General features: G+C 49.2%; 1 protein-coding gene and 1 non-coding gene across 2 annotated transcripts in view; both read left to right on the top strand.

The window, feature by feature from the left end:
* Positions 1–10,872, top strand: part of LOC126001015 (2'-5'-oligoadenylate synthase-like protein) — an 11,256-nt gene extending 384 nt beyond the window's left edge. The window contains exons 2-6 of the mRNA XM_049768187.1: positions 2,967–3,249; positions 3,587–3,768; positions 4,863–5,104; positions 8,634–8,781; positions 10,855–10,872. Of these exons, the coding sequence (XP_049624144.1) occupies positions 2,967–3,249; positions 3,587–3,768; positions 4,863–5,104; positions 8,634–8,781; positions 10,855–10,872 (873 nt within the window). The remainder of the gene's footprint in view (positions 1–2,966; positions 3,250–3,586; positions 3,769–4,862; positions 5,105–8,633; positions 8,782–10,854) is intronic.
* Positions 7,507–7,613, top strand: LOC126003137 (U6 spliceosomal RNA). The gene has a single exon (XR_007493676.1). It is a non-coding gene; the product is annotated as a U6 spliceosomal RNA (small nuclear RNA).
* Positions 10,873–18,096: the final 7,224 nt, after the last annotated feature.

Raw genomic sequence — 18,096 nt, forward strand, 5'->3', positions numbered from 1 at the left:
ACCCACAAAAAAAGCCAACAGTCTCGCTTCTGAAAGTATATCCCTTCTCAATCCTGAGGGGTCGGGACGAACCTCTTTCCTTTGTTATTGTTGTTGTTGTTCGTTGTTTCATTGGGGCCACACCTGGCAGCACTCTGGAGTTACTCCTAATTCTATGCTCAGAAATCACTCCTGGCAGGTTTAGGGGACCCTATGGGATGCCAGGGATCGAACCTGGGTCAGCTGAATGCAAAGCAAACACCCTACTTGCTGTGCTATTGTTCTGGCACCTGACTCTCCAAATAAATAAATAAATAAATAAATAAATAAATAAATAAAAATAAAAACAGAGGCAGAAAAGACGAAAATGCATTGTGCAGAGCAGCTGTAAAGTAGAATTGGGGGTGGGGGGACATAGTCGTGCGGCCTGGCTGTTAGAGAAGGGGATGATGGTTAGTTTTGTGCGATTATTTTAGAGTTGGGAGAGCAGAGGGTGTTTGCTTTTGTTGAGCACTATTGCCTGAGTCTTTAGGAGCTCACATCCTTGATGCCCTGAACTTACTATTTATCGGAAGATAAAAAGAGGCCAGTTTTCCCCTTCTCGGTTCTCACTCATCAGGCATATGAGTGCTGCTTTGGGGTTCTTCCTGCTTTTCTGTGCTTTTACACAGAAATATGAATTTCCTGAGCTCAGAGAGATGAAGTGGGGTGAGACAGAGAGACAGAGACAGAGAGAGAGAGAGAGAGAGAGAGAGAATGCAGTGGTAAGGTGCTTGCCTAGCACACGGCCAATCCAGGTTTAACACTTGACTCAAACCTGAGCATCACATACAGTCCCCTAAGCACCACCAGAGCCAAGAATAACCTTTGAATACTGCTGGGTGTGGTCCAGAGAGAGAGAAAGAGAGAGAGAGAGAGAGAGAGAGAGAGAGAGAGAGAGAGAGAGAGAGAGAGAGAGAGATGACGTGACTTGCTCAAGGTCGCTGAGCTTCTAATGGAGCAGGGGTGATATGGAACCAGGGTTCCTGGCCACCCCACTTAGATTTCCCCAGGCTCCCCAGATACTGCAGACCCCAATTCCATCCTGGCACCTCCGAAGACCCACGGCACCGCCCGAGTGAGTCGCTTCAACCCTCAAAACCATCAAATCATAAAAAGAGACTCGGATTAACTCCGTAGGTGGCAAAGCAGATTTTGCATAGCATGAGAATGGAATTTTCCTAGACATGGACGGACATGGAAGCATATTGAGTGAGAGGGAGAGAGAGACACACAGAATAGTTTCATTCATCTGTGGGATTTAAGAAAAATAAAAGACATTATGGTAATAACACCCAGAGACGATTGAGATGAGGGCTGGAAAGACCAGCTCATGATATGAAGCTTACCACAAAGAGTGGTGAGTTCAGTTAGAGAAGTAACTGCACTGGCAACTATCATGAGAGAAATAGAATAGAGAAATAGAATGCCTGTCTCAAAGAAGGAGGGAGATGGGGGCATTGGTGGTGGGAAGGTTGCACTGGGAAGGGGGGGTGTTCTTTTTTATAACTGAAACCCAACTACAAACATGTTTATAATCATGGTGCTTAAATAAATTATTATCTAATTAAAAATAGAATATTAAATTAAATTTTAAAAAAGCAAAAACAAAACAATTGAGCAAAGAGCAACAGGCAAAGAGGAATAACATTATTGGAACTATAAACCTTCCCTTACCAGCACCCAAACAAAAATAATCGGATGCCCAGGAGTGAACCCTTTTCCTGGAGAACTGAATGTGCTCCAGCAGTAGCAAGGGACGAAGCCTTTTCTAGAAGGTTCATTTCATTCCTGGGGCCCAGATGTCACCCTGGGTTAGGAGGGAGAAGGGCGGCTGTGTGTGGGTAAAAAGGGTGGGCCGGGGAAGATAAGGCCAAGGACAACCAAACCTCAGCCAGCGAGCTTGAGTCATGGGGTAGAAAGATCTGGAAGAACCGTGCCCTGTGACCTCGTCCTTGGGGTGACTGCCCCCTCCCAGAGTTCCCAGCATCATGAACACGCCCTCTCTGGTTTCAGGGTTCTCACTGGCCAGAGGATGCCACTAAGTCTCCCACCCACAGGCCTAAGGATTGACTTTGGAGGACAGGACGCACACTGCATGAGGCAGGAGCGGGTCCCTCCGGTAGAGTGCGGGGTCTGGGCTGTGTTTGAGCTAGTAGACAGGACACCCTGCTGCCCAAGTCACTGCGCCCTTGGCACGGACAGAAAGAAGAGGGACTTAGTTTTCCAAAGAGGTCATGAAGATTAGATTTGGGGGGGGAGGGGAGTTGAGCTACACCCTACAGTGCTCAGGAGTTACTCCTGGCAGGCTCGGGAGACCCTATGGAATGCCAGGACTGAACCCGGGTCAGCCCCATACAAGGCAAACACCCTCCCCTCTGTGATATTATTCTGGGCCCACCCCACCCCCTTTGTTTTAAATAAAAACTCTTGGAGTGGGAGCAATAGTACAGCATGAAAGGCGTTTGCCTTGCTCATGGCTGACCTGGGTTCGATCTCTGCCATCCCATAGGGTCCCTGAGCACAGAGTCGGGAGTATCCCTTGAGTATGTCCCAATGTGGTCCCAAAAAGCAAAAAAAAAAAAAAAAAGAAAAAAGAAACAAAAAAAAGCCATTTTCAGTATTGTCTACTTCTGGGTCCCTCTCTTCAAGATGGTGGAGACTAACTTATTAGCAGCAGAAAAGCGGATTTAAAGTAACTATAGAAAGATGGCAGTGACCCCTGCTAGCCTAGGACGGACCTCGATTCGGTCCCCCGGTCTCCCATATGGTCCCCCCAAGCCAGGAGGGATTTCTGAGCGCATAGCCAGGAGTAACCCCTGAGTGTGGACCCCCCCCCAAATAAAAGGCCATTGGTCCTTCTGACCCATCCAGGCTACAGGGGCGTGATGCTTGGATAGGAACCTCCAGGCTGAGTGGCCCCAAGCTAACAGGACTCTGTCCGGCAGGTGGGCGCCTTCGGAAACGGCACGGGAATCCTGAGCAGCACGGAGGTGGAGCTGGTGGCCTTCCCAAGCTGTCTCCGCAGCTTCCAGGACCAGGCCAGGTGCCACCGCGCCGTTCTCCGCCTGATCCGGAAAAGGGCCCTGAGCTCGGAAGACCTGCTGGCCCTGGGGCTGGAGAGCGTGAGACTGGTCCGGGGGGTCCCCGACGCGCTGGTCTTCACCGTCCACTCTTGGAGTTCAGCTGAGCCTGTGACTGTCCGAGTGGTCCCTGCCTGCAAGACCCTGGGTAAGGGCAGGGCTGCCCCAGACCCTCAGACAGGCTAGTCCCAGATGGTTGCCCCAGGAACTGGTTCTTATCTCTGGCTGTGAACACAAACACTGAGCTTTACCGGCAAGGGGACAGCAGGAAGGGGGCTTGCCTTGCACGTGCCAGCCCAGGTTCCATCCTGGACCTCCCTATGGTCCCCCAAGCACCACCTGGGGTACCGTATTTTTCGCTCTCTAAGACGCACCTGACCATAAGAGCAGGGGTTGAGGTCTCAGTCCTCATTGAAGGCTCTCCCTCCAGGACCCCTCCCCAGCCTGGGGCTTTCTGAATCCACCCTTGCTCCCTGCCTCCCCAGGACCTTCCGTGGTCGCCAACACCCAGCCTCCTCACCCCGCGGTCTACGAGGCCTTGATTCAGGCCGAGGGCAGCCCCGGCCTTTTCTCCCCGTCCTTCTGTGAACTGCAGAGAAACTTTGTGAAGCATCGGCCCACCAAGGTGAAGAGCCTCCTGCGGCTGGTGAAGCACTGGTACCTGCAGGTGAGAGGGACAGAGGGGTGCAGCAGGAGGCGGAGGACAGGGAGCCAGAGGAGGGAAGGGTCAGAATAGTAGGCAGAGCCTGATTCAAATCTGAGCAAGCTAGGAGGTGGGGGAGCACGTGGCCAGGGTGACAGCACAGCGGTAGGGTGTTTGCCTTGCATGTGACAGGCCTGGGACGGACCCGAGTTTGATCCCCGACATCCCATAAGGTTCTCCCCCGAGGAGCCGGCCAAGAGCGATTTCTGAGCACAGAGTCAGGAGTAATCCCTGATTGCCGCCAGGTGTGACCCCCCCCCAAAAAAAAAAAAAAAAGAATTCACACACAAGGTCTGTATGGACTAAGTCGATTTCGAAACATCAGGATGATTAGTCACCCAAACCAGCATTTCTCAACTGGAGGGGCCTCCTCTGAGCTCCCCCATAAGCCAAAGGTGTGAAATCATGTGGAAAAGGGCCACGGTATCCTTGCCAACCGCTAGGATGGGGTGGAGATAAGGGCCCAGGAAGGAACCGGGTCAGAGGGTGAGAAGAAACTGCGGCCGGAGAGATAGCATGGAGGTAAGGTGTTTGCCTTGCATGCAGAAGGTCGGTAGTTTAAATCCCGGCATCCCATATAGTCCCCCAAGCCTGCCAGGAGTTACCCCTGAGCGCTGCCGGGAGGGACCCAAAACAAACAAACAAAAAAACAGAACAAAAATAAATAAATATAAATAAATAATAATAAGGGGGGCCAGAGCAATAGCACAGCAGGGAGGGCCTTTGCCTTGCACATGGCTGACCAGAGTTGGATCCCTGACATCCCATATTGTCCCCAGTGCCTGCCAGGAGTAACCCCTGAGCAGCACCAGATGAGGCCAAAAACTTAATTATAACTATGTTATTTGTTACCGTGGGAAACATTCGACACAACTTGACATATTTACACTCTCGAAGTGTTTGTCAAGTGGGTGGGCCCCAACTCAGGGCCAGAAGAGCAGGCGGCTGAGAATGCAAGGCCAGTAGCTGGCAACAGAGACAGGAGTGTGGGGTTGTGCCTCTGGGCTAGGCTCACCCTCACCCAAGGCCTGGGGTCTCCCTCCCCGTCTGTTCCACAGTATGTGAAAGCCTGGTGCCCCCGGGCCGCGCTGCCCCCACTCTATGCCCTCGAGCTCCTGACCATCTACGCCTGGGAGGTGGGTGCTGAGGAGCAGGAGAGCTTCCGGCTGGATGAAGGCTTGACCACGGTGATGGAGCTGCTCCAGGATCACCAGTTCCTCTGCATCTACTGGACCAAGTTCTACTCGATGGATGAGCCGGTCCTTAGGGAGTTTATCCGGAGAAAGCTCAAAGAGGAGAGGTACGGGACCCACATGCGACTCGTGGGGAACCAGAGCAGGGCAAGGTGGGCACAGAACGTGTGGGGGTCTTCTAAAGCCACCTGGCACTCACACTGTGACATCTCGCATCCCCCTCCTCTGGGGATCATGATGAGGAAGGCTGGTTCCTGCCCTTCAGGCACTGCTCCCTCTGCCCCAGCTAGGGAGGCCACAGCTGGGCATTGGTCTCCCCAAATTACTTGCAAATTCTGTCCTGCTGGCATGGAAGCCCATATCTCTTACTGGTAGGACACAGCACAGTCTGTTGAGAGGCTGAAGGCAATTACAGCCTCGAGATGAGAGATAAGGTCTGATCACAGCCCCAGAAGCTTCTTGACCTCCCTAATCCTTTCCCAGGACATCAGTCTACCCCTGCAGTCCTATGCCTGGGACTTCCCCTCCCCAGCACCCCTTCCCCGATTTACTCCAATGAACGTGCCCACCTCCTGATCCATGAGCACTGGTGGATAAGTCCCCGGCTCTCTCCAGAACTTCTGGGGTCATGGCTTGTCCAGTTGCTTCCCCAAGACCCCCACCATGTAATCACCTTGACCCCCAATACTGGCCAAGCTCCCAGCCCTGTCCCACCCTCTTACTGGTACTTCCATGCGCTTCCTTCCAAGTAACCTCTTGCACTTGGGTCGTGTCTTGGGGTCTCCTGCAGGGAGAGGCCAGCCTGCCATTTGCCACTCAGTCCCAATGTGTGGGTGTCCCCAGAGTGTTCCCATGTTTACAGATCTCTCTGCGGAGTCTTGGGTCTTCCCTTTTTTAAATTTTATTTTATTGAAACAATTGTTATCTACAGAGTCCTTCCTAGTTGAATTTGAGATCTCCAATGAGTCAGGACCCTTCCCACCCCCAGTGTCAACCTCCCTCCAACAATGGCCCCAGAGTACGTCCCATGCCACCACCCATGGCCCTCTGGCCTGCCAGTATAAAGGGGTTCTTTGAGTTTAGATTGTCAAAGTTCAAGGTTCCTTAATTCTATTATCATAGGCTTGGATATTTTGTTCTGTCCTTAGTTATTTCCCACCAATGCATCCAAAACCACTTTGTCCCTGGCCCTCAGCCTTTCTTTATTTCTTTCTTCTTAGTTTTATAGAAAAATGCGGAATATGTGGTAAAATAAAGTAATCTCTGTTTGGGTCCTCCTTTTCTTTTGGTCTTTGGGCCAGGGGTTACTACTGGCTCTGTGCTCAGAAATCAGAAATCACTCCTGGCAGGCTCAGGGAACCATATGGGATTCTGGGGATCAACCCCAGGTCCGTCCCAGGTTGGCCACGTGCAAGACTAACGCCCTACCACTGTGCTATCTCTCCAACTCTTTGGGTCTTCCTTTTATAAAGACTAAATCCCCATCTCTATATGGAAGCATGCTGAAGGACTGGGGACCTGGGAAACTAGTCTGTTGAATGAATTAAACTAATAAGAGTCCTTGATGGTGCTGGATGATGGTGGATGGATGGTGAGGCCTTTCTCGGAGAAAGCTCAAAGAGGAGAGGTACGGGACCCACATGCAACCCATGGGGAACCAGAGCAGGGCAAGGTGGGCACAGAACGTGTGGGGGTCTTCTAAAGCCGCCTGGCACTCACCTGTGACATCTCTCGTCCCCTCCTCTGGGGATCATGATGCAGAAAGGCTGATTCCTGCCCTTCAGGCACTGCTCCCTCTGCCCCAGAGGGTCTTTGGCCTGGCGGGTCTGAGGGTTCAGGAGAAAGGCGAGAAAATGGTCCACAAGCAGTCAGTAGAAGTCAGGAGACATGAAGCTTTATTCTAAGGCCCTTGCCACCATGTGTGGCTTCTAAGCTAAGCAGCCTTTGCATCCATGATGTCCCTCATCTCTCCCCCCTCCCCGTGTCTTCCTTCTACTCCTTCTGTTGCTGAATCTCTCTTTTATCACCCCCCAGGCCTTAATTACCAACCTCAGACCCCCCCCCAGCGGTGGGCTGGTCTGACCATCAGGTAAGATAGACAGGAAGTTGGGGGGAAGGTAACACTAGACCAAGGTTTAAGGTACTTGCTTGCACGTGGTCAACCCCAGTTCAATCCCCAACACCATATAGAGTCCCCTGAACATCACCAGGAGTGATTGATCACTGAGCACAGATTCAGGAGTACCCCCTGAGCACTACCAGGTCTGGGGGTGGGATCCCCTGGAATTTTTTTTAAATAGAAAACAAAAATTTGGGTCCAGAGCAATGGTGCTAGGGGTAAGGTGTCTGCCTTGCCCATGCTAATCTAGGATGGACTTTGGTTTGATCCCCTGGCATCTTATATGCGCCCCCTCAAGCCAGGAGCGATTTCTGAGCACATAGCCAGGGGAAACCCTTGAGAGTTACCAGATGTGGCCTAAAAAACAAAAAAAAAGAAAACAAGAATTTGGTGCTCACTTTGGCAGCACATATACTAAAATTGGAATGATACAGAGAAGATTAGCATGGCCCCTGCACAAGGATGGCATGCAAATTTGAGAAGTGTTCCATATTAAAAAAAAAAAAAAAAAAAAAAACAAGAATTTGGGCCTGGGGCTGGAGAGATAGCATGGAGGTAAGGCATTTGCCTTTCATGCAGAAGGTCATCGGTTCGAATCCCAGCATCCCATGTGGTCCCCCGTGCCTGCCAGGAGCTATTTCTGAGCAGACAGCCAGGAATAACCCCTGAGCACTGCCGGGTGTGACCCAAAAACCACAAAAAAAAAAAAAAAAAAAAAAGAATTTGGGCCAAAGAAATAACACGGCAAGGAAGGCATTTGCCTTGCATGCATTCAACCTGGGCTCAATCCCCGGCATTTTATATGGTCCCTGAGCATTGCCAGAAGTGATTTCTGAGCTCAGAGCCAGAAGTAACTCTTGAGTACCATCAAGTGTGGTCCCCCTAAAAAACAACAACAACAACAACAAAGAAGGATGCTTGAAAACAATCATGGTCTGTAGAGATGGAGATGAAACAGAATCCCATCTGCCAGTGGTGGGAACTAAGGGCCTCAGTTTCCTCGCTGTGAATGGAAACAATAACAACAATAGTGGCAACAACATAATAACTGGCCCTCTCCTATAGAATTATTGTAAGAATTAACATAGGTTCCTGGAGTAAGCTGGAGAGTTCAGTGAGGAAGGCACTTGCCTTTCAATCAGCCAAGCTAGGTTCAGTCCTCAGTACGACAGAGGGTCCTCCAAGACCCTATAGGAGTGATTCGAAACCAGAGAGCCAGAAGTAAGCCTGGAGCACCCCCAGCAATGGCCCCAAAACCAAAAATAAAATAAATAAAATTATGGGACCGGAGCGATAGTGCAGCAGTAGGGCATTTGCCTTGCACCCAGTTGACCCAGGAAGGACCGCAATTGGATCCCCCAGCGTCCTAGATGGCTCCCCGAGTCAGGTGCAATGATGTTACCATTGCCAAAGCATTTGGGTCCTCTAGCCTAGTTCACAGAGCCAGGGACAAATGTCTGCTCTCCCGAGGCCCAACTCAGGGAGAGGCCACCAAGGCACCTTCTCCTGTGTTTCAGACCCATCATCCTGGACCCCGCGGACCCCACCCACAACGTGGCCAAAGGCTACAGGTGGGATATCTTGGCCCAGCGAGCCAGCCAGTGCCTGAAGCAGGACTGTTGCTACGACAGCGAGGACAACCCCATCTCCAGCTGGAACGTGAAGGTAACGGCTCTCACAAAATCATGGCTTCTGCATCTGTCACCTCGAACCAGTGGGACTCGAGAATTAGATCAGTGTTCAGGGGTTTCTCCTGGCTTTGTAAGGGGTCCAAGTGACACCCAGGTCGGCACTGAGAGTCCAAGACCACCTCCGATATTGCAAGGTGCAAAAGGGAGTTTATTCGACTAGCTGAGGAGCAAGTTTCATCCAACTAGGAAGGCTTGGCAAGGACCCCGAGTCCAATCTTCAGCAGTTTAGATAGAAATCACAAGCAGTAATGACAATCGTTTCATTGTAGAGATGTCTTCATCAATCACTGGTTTTTCTGACTCAACTTTGGTTGTCTAGGGATACTCTGATTCAAACCTTAGTTGTCTAGGGATATTCTGATTCGAACCCTGGCTTTCAGGGAACCTTTTCAGATAGAACTTTCCAAGCTCACTCAACTCCTAGTTCTTTATTCCTGGAGGACACCAGAACACCAACTTTTTTTTTCCTAGAGGACACCAACTTTGGTTTTATTTGAGTTAACTCTCTCTCTGCCTTCGGGTAGGAGTGGAAAAGTCCACTCTACTAGGGTTTGAGCTCATCTTAGTCTAGAGTTCCTTATCATGGACTTGGGGGGAGGAAGGGGAATCTTGGTTCTTATAGCTTCACGCTCAGGAGTGACCCCTGGTGGACCTCGGGGATCAGCAGGGGGTCAGGTGCAGGCCGGGCAAGTGCTTTTCCCTTGTACTGTCTCTCCAGCCCTTGAGACTTGGCTGCCTGCACCAACCCGCAGCTCCTTATCTGCAAATATTTGTCCTCCTTGAGAACTTGCTCTGGCCCCAGTCAGTCTTTGCATGGTGCCAGGAAAGCTAACTTAGCCCTGCCGGGGCCATAGCGTAAAACGTAGGACATTTGCCTTGCACGCAGCAGACCTGGGTTCAAGCCTGGCATCCCATTCAAATTCTCCCTCGTCCCCCCCCCCAGCACTGCTAGGAATGACCCCAAAGCACAGAACCCAAAATAACCCCTGACAGGTGTGGCCAAAAAAATTAAAAAGCTAAGTTAGCCAATTGCATTGGATAACCAACCAGGCTTGATTGGGACTGAGTGGGATGGAGACAGGGGGAACGTTACACTGGTGTAAAGAAATCCTACACGGATCCAATCCTTAAAGAACTACGCTCACTGTCCTCAGATTTCATGAGGAAGTAAAATCATGAAACAGCCTTGCACGAGACTGCTAGAATTGCCAAAGATACTCACAAAAGCCAAAATTGGAATCATATTATCATGTGATTCCAGGAAAGATCACCGTCATCTGTTTTATTTCCTTTCTACTTTGTCATTTGCACAGCACTTGTCCAGGGAAGCTTTGAAAAGTAGAAAGGTCAGGGGTTTTGCCCTGGCACAGAAATAGTAGACATTCTTATGCCGTTGCATTGAACCACCAATCCAGTTGGCAGGGAATGCCCTCAGGCCCTGAACACTTCTTGGCACGCTCCCAACCAAAAAAAAAATTTTTAATAGAATATATGGGGACCAGAGTGGTAGCATAGCGGTAGGACATTTGCCTTGCAAGCAACTGGACCAAGACAGACCCGGGTTTAGTTCTCGGCATCCCGAATAGTCCCCGAGCCTGCCAGGAACATTTTCTGAGCACAGAGCCAGGAGTAACTCCTGAGCACCAGCCCCCATGGGTATGGCCCAAAAGCAAAACCAAAAATCAGAACATAAAAAGTACCTAGCACAGAGCACAGAAGGTAGCTGACCCCAAATATTTGCTTCTGTTGCTACTTTATGGGTGTTATTGATGCTATCATTATTGTGGTGGTGGTTGTTGGCTTTGCTATTATTGTTTGTTTTGTGTTGCTTCGTTTTGAGGCCACACCTGACCATGCTTGAAAGTTCCGCCGAGCTCTGCACCCAGAAATCATTCCTGGCAGGCTCACAAGACAAGCACCTTACCTCCAGCGCCACCGCCCGGCCCCTAAATCTGTCACTTTTTCTGATGCAGAGATGATCAAGTTTTCCCAGTGACAGAGTAAGACTATTAGCACTTCCCTGCGATGTGCCTGTTCGGAAAATCAGGTATCCACTGACTTCTGAGTGTGGCTGTTCTTGATCAGCATGGCGTCTGAGTTGAGGAACAGGAAGTCCTCGTGTCTCCTTCATGGAGAAAACTTCTGTACTTCCCTGATCCTCACAGCCTTCTCCTACATCAACGGTGCGAATCTCCAGTGCATTTGAGACCTGGGACACGCCTATGTACAACCCAGATGGAGATTGTCACGTCCAACATGCAGTGATGTATTAATATTCTTGCCCAGAGAATTATGTCTTGCCTAAAGATTATGTCTCGCATCTTCCCTTCCCCAGCCTTGGACCGACCTACCACTCATCGCCTATGTTGTTCTCTCCCAGCTCTCCTACAGAACAGAGGGTGTTTTCAAATGCCTCAGCTCACGACTTCACGGACAAGGCTATTCAGAGATGACAGGGACCGTCGCCAACAAATGGGGGTTGTTGTTTTTCCCTCCTCATCAAGTGTTTGTTTTGTATTTTTCCCTAAGGTCAATTTCCAGGTTTTCCAGGATCTTTTCTCCCATCTAAAGGACACAAGAGTCAGGTTTTTTCCGTCAAAACACAGGTACTAGTGGACACTGCCTGGGGACACTGACAAAATACACCCTGTTTAGAAATATTTTTAATTGTTTTTGTTTGGGGGCCACACCCGGCTGCTCTCAGGGGTTCCTCCTGGCTCTGCGCTCAGAAATCACCCCTCGCTTGGGGGACCATATGGGATGCTAGGCATCGAACCTGCATCCATCCTGGGCCAGCCGCGTGCAAGGCAAACGCCCTACCGCTGTGCTACCACTCCAGCCCCCCTGTTTAGAAATATTTCTGTTGTCCATGATATCACTTGTGGGACTCCTCATTTAATTGTTAGGGTCTGAGAGATAACTCAAATGGCAACGAGAGTCAAAGACCACCACTGATCATGCAAAATGCAAAAGGGAGTCTATTCAGCTATAGCTGGGCCCAGTCTTGTAGAAGACATATGCCCTGTATGAAACCGAGAGTAGGTTGTATACCGTTAACAGGCTTCCGCAGTCTAAGTAGTTCATTGATTAGTACAAACTGTTTAACTTCCACAGTATAAGTGATTGGTTCCATGTTCACTTTTTGCTCTGTGTCCATTCCTTACACACAGAGGACCTGAGTCCTGCCCCCTCCCTTTATCTGGTCTGATACCGTTTTGGCTGAAAATCAGCATGGCCTTCATAACAAGAAGACCTTGGCCACTCTATAGAATAAGCTGACATCTCATTTTCCGTAAATTTGGCCTGGAAATGCTAGGGGGGAGCAGTATCTGAGAAGGGAGGGGGAAGGGGTGAATAAACTTTCAAGCTGTTACAGGCTTTTGGGGGGGTTGGGCCACACCCAGCTGCGTTGAGGGGGGGGGTTACTCCTGATTTTGAGCTCAGAAATTGCTCTTGGCAGACTCAGGAGACCATATGGGACGCTGGGAATCAAACCCATGTCCATCCAGTGTTGGCCGCATGCAAGGCAAAGACCCTACTGCTGTGCTGTCTCTCCAGTCCCGTTGCTACAGGCTTGGTGCTCATTATAGCTTCAAGGTCTGGGGAACTTTCAAGCAGCTTCAGGCTTGGTGTTCATTAAGGAGAGTTAGAGTTTCAGGGTCTGGGGTCTAACGTAAGTAGCGATGAAGTCAGTTGTATAGAACACATACACACACACACACACACACACACACACACACACACACACACACACACACTGCTGAAAGCCTCAGCAGCCATAGCCACCGCCATATCAGCTCATCTACCCTGCTGTACAGAACCTGGAGTTACTGAAATGAGAGGGTTCAAAAGCGCCCGCATGAAACCTCCCAACCAATGGCAATGGGACATAGAAGCATTAGAAGCCAGATATCGTAGGATCCAAATGAGAGGCGTAAGAACACACCAAACTAGATGGGAAAGCTCCATAAACTAAACAATCATGTTAGCCATTTAGTTATAACAGCAACATAAAAATCAATTACTGGGGCAAGATATGACAGTGGTAGGGCATTTGCCTTGCATTCGATTCCCAGCATCCCATGTGGTTCCCCAAGTCTGCCAGGAGAGATTTCTGAGCTCAGAGCCAGAACTAACCCCCGACTGCAACTGAATTTGGCCTAAAAATCAAAGATAGATAGATAGATAGATAGATAGATAGATAGATAGATAGATAGACAGACAGACAGACAGACAGACAGACAGACAGACAGACAGACAGACAGACAGATAGATAGATAGATAGATAGATAGATAGATAGATAGATAGATAGATAGATAGACAGACAGACAGACAGACAGACAGACAGACAGACAGAGATAGAGATAGATAGACAGACAGACAGACAGACAGACAGACAGACAAGACAAGACTGGAGGAGGAAATGTTACACAGAGGAGGTGGGATTTCTGTCAGAAACTTGACTGTCAGAACAACTGTACTATGAGAACTTCGTGAACCATGATGCTTAAATTGAGCAGTAAAATAAAAGCCTTGCATAGATAAAGCAGGGGTAGCATTGGTAGCAGACTAAAAATCAAGGCATCGAGTTACCTGACTCAAAATTATATGACAAAGCAACAGTAATTAAATCAGTGTGACATTCAAATAAAAATACACTTTGATCAATGGAACGGTATTGAAAGTCCGGGAATAAATGCATACAAGCATTAGCATTTAATCCAGGGGTCCTCAAAATTTTTCAACAGGGGGCCAGTTCACTGTCCCTCAAACCATTGGAGGGTCTGACTATAGTAAAAACACAACTTATCAACGAATTCTTATGCACACTGCATATATCTTATTTTGCAATGAAGAAACAAAACAGATACAAATACAATATGTGGCCCGTGGGCCATAGTTTGAGGACCACTGATTTAATCTATGCCAAGTGATCCAAGTTATTAACCCCTATCAAGTGGATATTGGGTGAATAATTTCTTCCAATATGTAAGTGGTCTTTTTAATCTGGTTATTGTTTCCTTTTAAGTTCAGGTGCTTTGTAGTTTAACATAATCCCAATGGTTTATCTTTGTTTCCACTGGTGTTTGTTTCCATGTGTTTTGTCCGTAAACTTGCTTTAGCTTCACTGTCATTGCAAAGTTTTTCCCATTTTTTTCTGAGTACTTTATGGATACTTTATTCAATATCAAGGTCGTGAATCCTTTTTGATTTGACTTTTGTGCATGGTGTTAGAAAGCACCACTTGTTTGGGGAAAGACACATATGAAATTATGGAGACACAAGCTCAAGTGTTGTTAAAAAAAAAAAAAGACAGAATTGGGGCCAGAGTAATGACACAAGTGGTAGGGCATTTGCCTTGCATGTGCTGACCTAGGACAGACCACGGTTCGATCCCCTGGCGTCCCATATGGTCCCCTAAGCCAGGAGCGATTTCTGAGTGCATAACCAGGACTAATCCCTGAGTGTCACTGGGTATGGCTCAAAAACCAGAAGAAGAAAAATACCCAAGCCAGAGTCAACAACAATTAAATCACGAGTGCCAAATTGAATGACAGAATTTGAAAAGGTGCCTGTTATGATGTGCTGGCAGGGGTGGGAATGGTGGCATGGGACGGACTCTAGGAATATTGGTAGAGGGAGGTTGACAATGGTGATGGGATTGATCCTGAAACATAGCACATCTAAAACCCAACTATGAATAGCTTTTTTTTGCTCCTTTATCAAAAATTAAGGCCTAGAAATGTATATTAGGATATTCAATTCTATTCCACTGATCTGGCAGTCTGTCTTTATCCCAATACCATGTGGAAAAATAGCACCCAATCCCATCAACAGCCAAAGAACAGCAGCGACAACAAAGGAAAGGAGGAGAGTGGGAGGGATTTGGGGCAGAGGCTTCATTTTCAAGATCACATTTACACGGAAAGCAGAGGGGTCCAAGCAGGGTCTTAGCCAGGCTAGAGGAAATCAGGTCTTTTCTCCTTCAACCATGTGGCTTTTCTGCTTCTTCTCTGGTGATACCCCAATACACACATACACACACCCTACACTGGCCAGAGAGATGGCGCAGCAGTAGGGCATTTGCCTTGCATGAGGCAGACCCAGGACTGACCTGGGTTCAATCCCCAGCATCTTATATGGTCCCCCAAGCCTGCCCAAACACCCCCCAAAATACACTTACTTTTTTTCTCCATCCTTTGAGCTCATTTTAGGTTCTACCTAAGCTTTGTGCACCCAAAATTACACTTCTTTGATTCTAATTCGATGGAGTTTGCTTTTTTGTAAACTGATTCCTGAATGTGTTGGGTCCGATAGCCCAGTCCAATGCAAGAACCAGAACACACAAGATTCAATTAAAGCAAAGGAGCAATTTATTGAGAGTCACAAACCAGCATGCTGGGGTCAAGGAAGCACAGTTGGCAACCCCGGCCCAACTTACATTCTTTTACATTCTTACTTTTCTTTTTCTATTTCTTTTTTTTTTTTTTTTTTTTTTTTTTTTTTGGTTTTTGGGTCACACCCAGCTGTGCTCAGGGGTTACTCCTGGCTGTCTGCTCAGAAATAGCTCCTGGCAGGCACGGGGGACCATATGGGACACCGGGATTCGAACCAACCACCTTAGGTCCTGGATCAGCTGCTTGCAAGGCAAACACCGCTGTGCTATCTCTCCGGGCCCATTCTTACTTTTCTTTAAAATTTTATTTATTGATTGGTTGGTTGGTTGGTTGGTTGGTTAGATGGTTGCTTGGTTGGTTGGTTTTTGAGCCATAGCTAGCAGCACTCAGGGGTCACTCCTGGTTTCTGCGCTAAAAATTTGCCCCCCGGCAGGCTGGGCAACCATATGGAATGCTGGAGGCCGAACCTAGTCCCTCCCGGGTCAGCTGGGTGCGAGGCAAACACCCTACCGCTGTGCTATCTCTCTGGCCCCACATTCTTACTTTTATACCCAATTTCAAGAACTATCTGATGGACTTGGTGACCTTTGCGGTTTTGCTACACGTTGCTACACGTTTCTTACAGGGCGCTAGGTCAGGGGAAAGCAATAGCTGAGTAAGGGCTCACAGTGGTTGCAAGCAGGATGTCATTATTAAGTAATAGGAAGTCCGGCAGCCTGTGTGGGGCTCCATTGGCTAGCTGGGGTACTGGCATTTCCTGGTATCTTACGGCTTCCTCTACAGTAAGAGGCCTATTGCACCTCCTGAAGCCTGTCATGGCTTCTGTCTGGTCCATTCCAATGCTTACGTTGACAGAGACTGGGGTTGAATGATGGTTGGGTCACCTGAATAGAAAGAGCAGAATGCCAGGTGGAGGAATATCTATTCTTTTTTTGGGGGGGTCCCACACCCATTTGATGCTCAGGGGTTATTCCTGGCTATGTGCTCAGAAATCGCCCCTGGCTTGGGGGGACCATATGGGACGCCGGGGGATCAAACCACGGTCCGTCCTACGCTAGCTAGCGCTTGCAAGGCAGACACCTTACCTCTAGCGCCACCTTCCCGGCCCCGGAATATCTATTCTTATGCATAGAAAATGAAGACTTGGGGGGCCAGAGAGTTAGCATGGAGGTAGGGCGTTCGCCTTGCATGCAGAAGGAGAGTGGTTCAAATCCCGGCATCCCATATGGTTCCCGCCCACTCCCAGCCTGCCAGGAGTGATTTCTGAGCATAGAGTCAGGAGGAACCCCTGAGCACAGCCGGATGTGATCCAAAAAACAAACAAACAAACAAAAAGTAATAAAGATGAGCTGGAGAGAGAGCACAGTGGGTACAGAGCTTGCCTTGCACATGGCCGACCTGGGTTCGATCCAGGCCACCTGACATTCAGCAAATGCCCCCATCCCAGGGGCAGATACCCACCCTCCCCCCACTTTCTACAAGATCTAGGGTCTCTTTTCTGGCAGCAGAAAGTGGGACATGCTCTGGGACACTGGGACACAGTTCTAGAGAGATAGCACAGCGGTAGGACATTTGTCTTGCATGTGGCTTACCCAGGATGGACCCGGTTTGATTCCCAACATCCCATATGGTCCCCCAGCCTGCCAGGGGCGATTTTTGAGTGCAGAACCAGGAGGAACCCCTGGGCAGTGGGTGTGACCCAAAAACCAATCAATTAATAAATAGTTTTAAAAAAATTTTAGAAAGAGACTCTAGTGGAAAGGTGCCAGGCAGGGAATGGGGGTGTACTTGGATCCCACCTCCAAGAGAGAAAGGAAGAGAGAGGAGGGGGGGGAGAGAGAGACAGACAGACAGACAGACAGACAGAGACAGAGACAGACAGAGAGACAGAGAGAGGAGAGAGGGAGGGAGGAAGAGGGAGAAAGGGAGAGGGAGAAAAAGAGAGGGAGAGAAAGAGAGTGGAAGAGAGAGAAAGGGAGAGAGAGAAGAGAGAGGGAGAGAGGAAGAGAGAGAGAGGAGAGAGAGGGAGAGAGGGGAGGAAGAGAAGGAGAGAGAGAAAGGAAGAGAGTGGGAGAGAGAAAGGAAGAGAGTGGGAGAGAGAAAGGAAGAGAGAGCAGAGGGAAAGGAAGAGAGGGAGAGGAAGAGAGGGAGGAGAGAGAGGGAGCGAGAGAAAGGAAGAGAGGGAGAGAGACGAAAAGAGGGAGAGAGAGGAAAGAGAGAGGGAGAGAGTGGGAGGGAGAGAGAGAAGGGAAGGGAGAAAATGGAGGGAGAGAGAGGGAAGAGGAGGGAGAGAAATTCAAGGCCATAAAAAGATCAGTTTTGGTTTCCTAACATGCTGGGAGTGCAGAGGACTGGCCAAGGAGGGCGCCAGAGAGCAGGGGAAGGAGGGAGCAGATAATAGCCTAGGTTTCGGTTTCCTGACATCCCTGCCAGGAGCTGGGAGGACTGCCCAGGGAGGGCAGAAGACAGGAGGAACCACTCTGCCTGAAAGAGACCAGCAGCCTTCTAACAGTGGCCCGACTCAGCCCAGAAGACTCCCAGCTCTTGGATGATTGGTCCTACCCTAATCAGTATTCCTACCCTAGGTGTGATCTGGGTTGGGATTATCGGATTATTCTCTACTAGACACTCCTCTCCCACCTAGGGTGTGGCCTGATTCTTGTCTATAAAAGCAGGTCCCCGGAAGACAGGGCTCATTCTTCCTTCTTTCTTTCTTTTTTTTTTTTTTTTTTTTTTTTGGTTTTTGGGCCACACCCAGCGTTGCTCAGGGGTCCCTCCTGGCTGTCTGCTCAGAAATAGCTCCTGGCAGGCTCGGGTGGCCACACGGGACGCCGGGATTCGAACCAACCACCTTTGGTCTGGGCCCATTTCTTCCTTCTTTCTGCACTGA

Source organism: Suncus etruscus, chromosome 2 (assembly GCF_024139225.1).
Source record: "Suncus etruscus isolate mSunEtr1 chromosome 2, mSunEtr1.pri.cur, whole genome shotgun sequence".
Lineage (NCBI taxonomy): Eukaryota > Metazoa > Chordata > Mammalia > Eulipotyphla > Soricidae > Suncus > Suncus etruscus.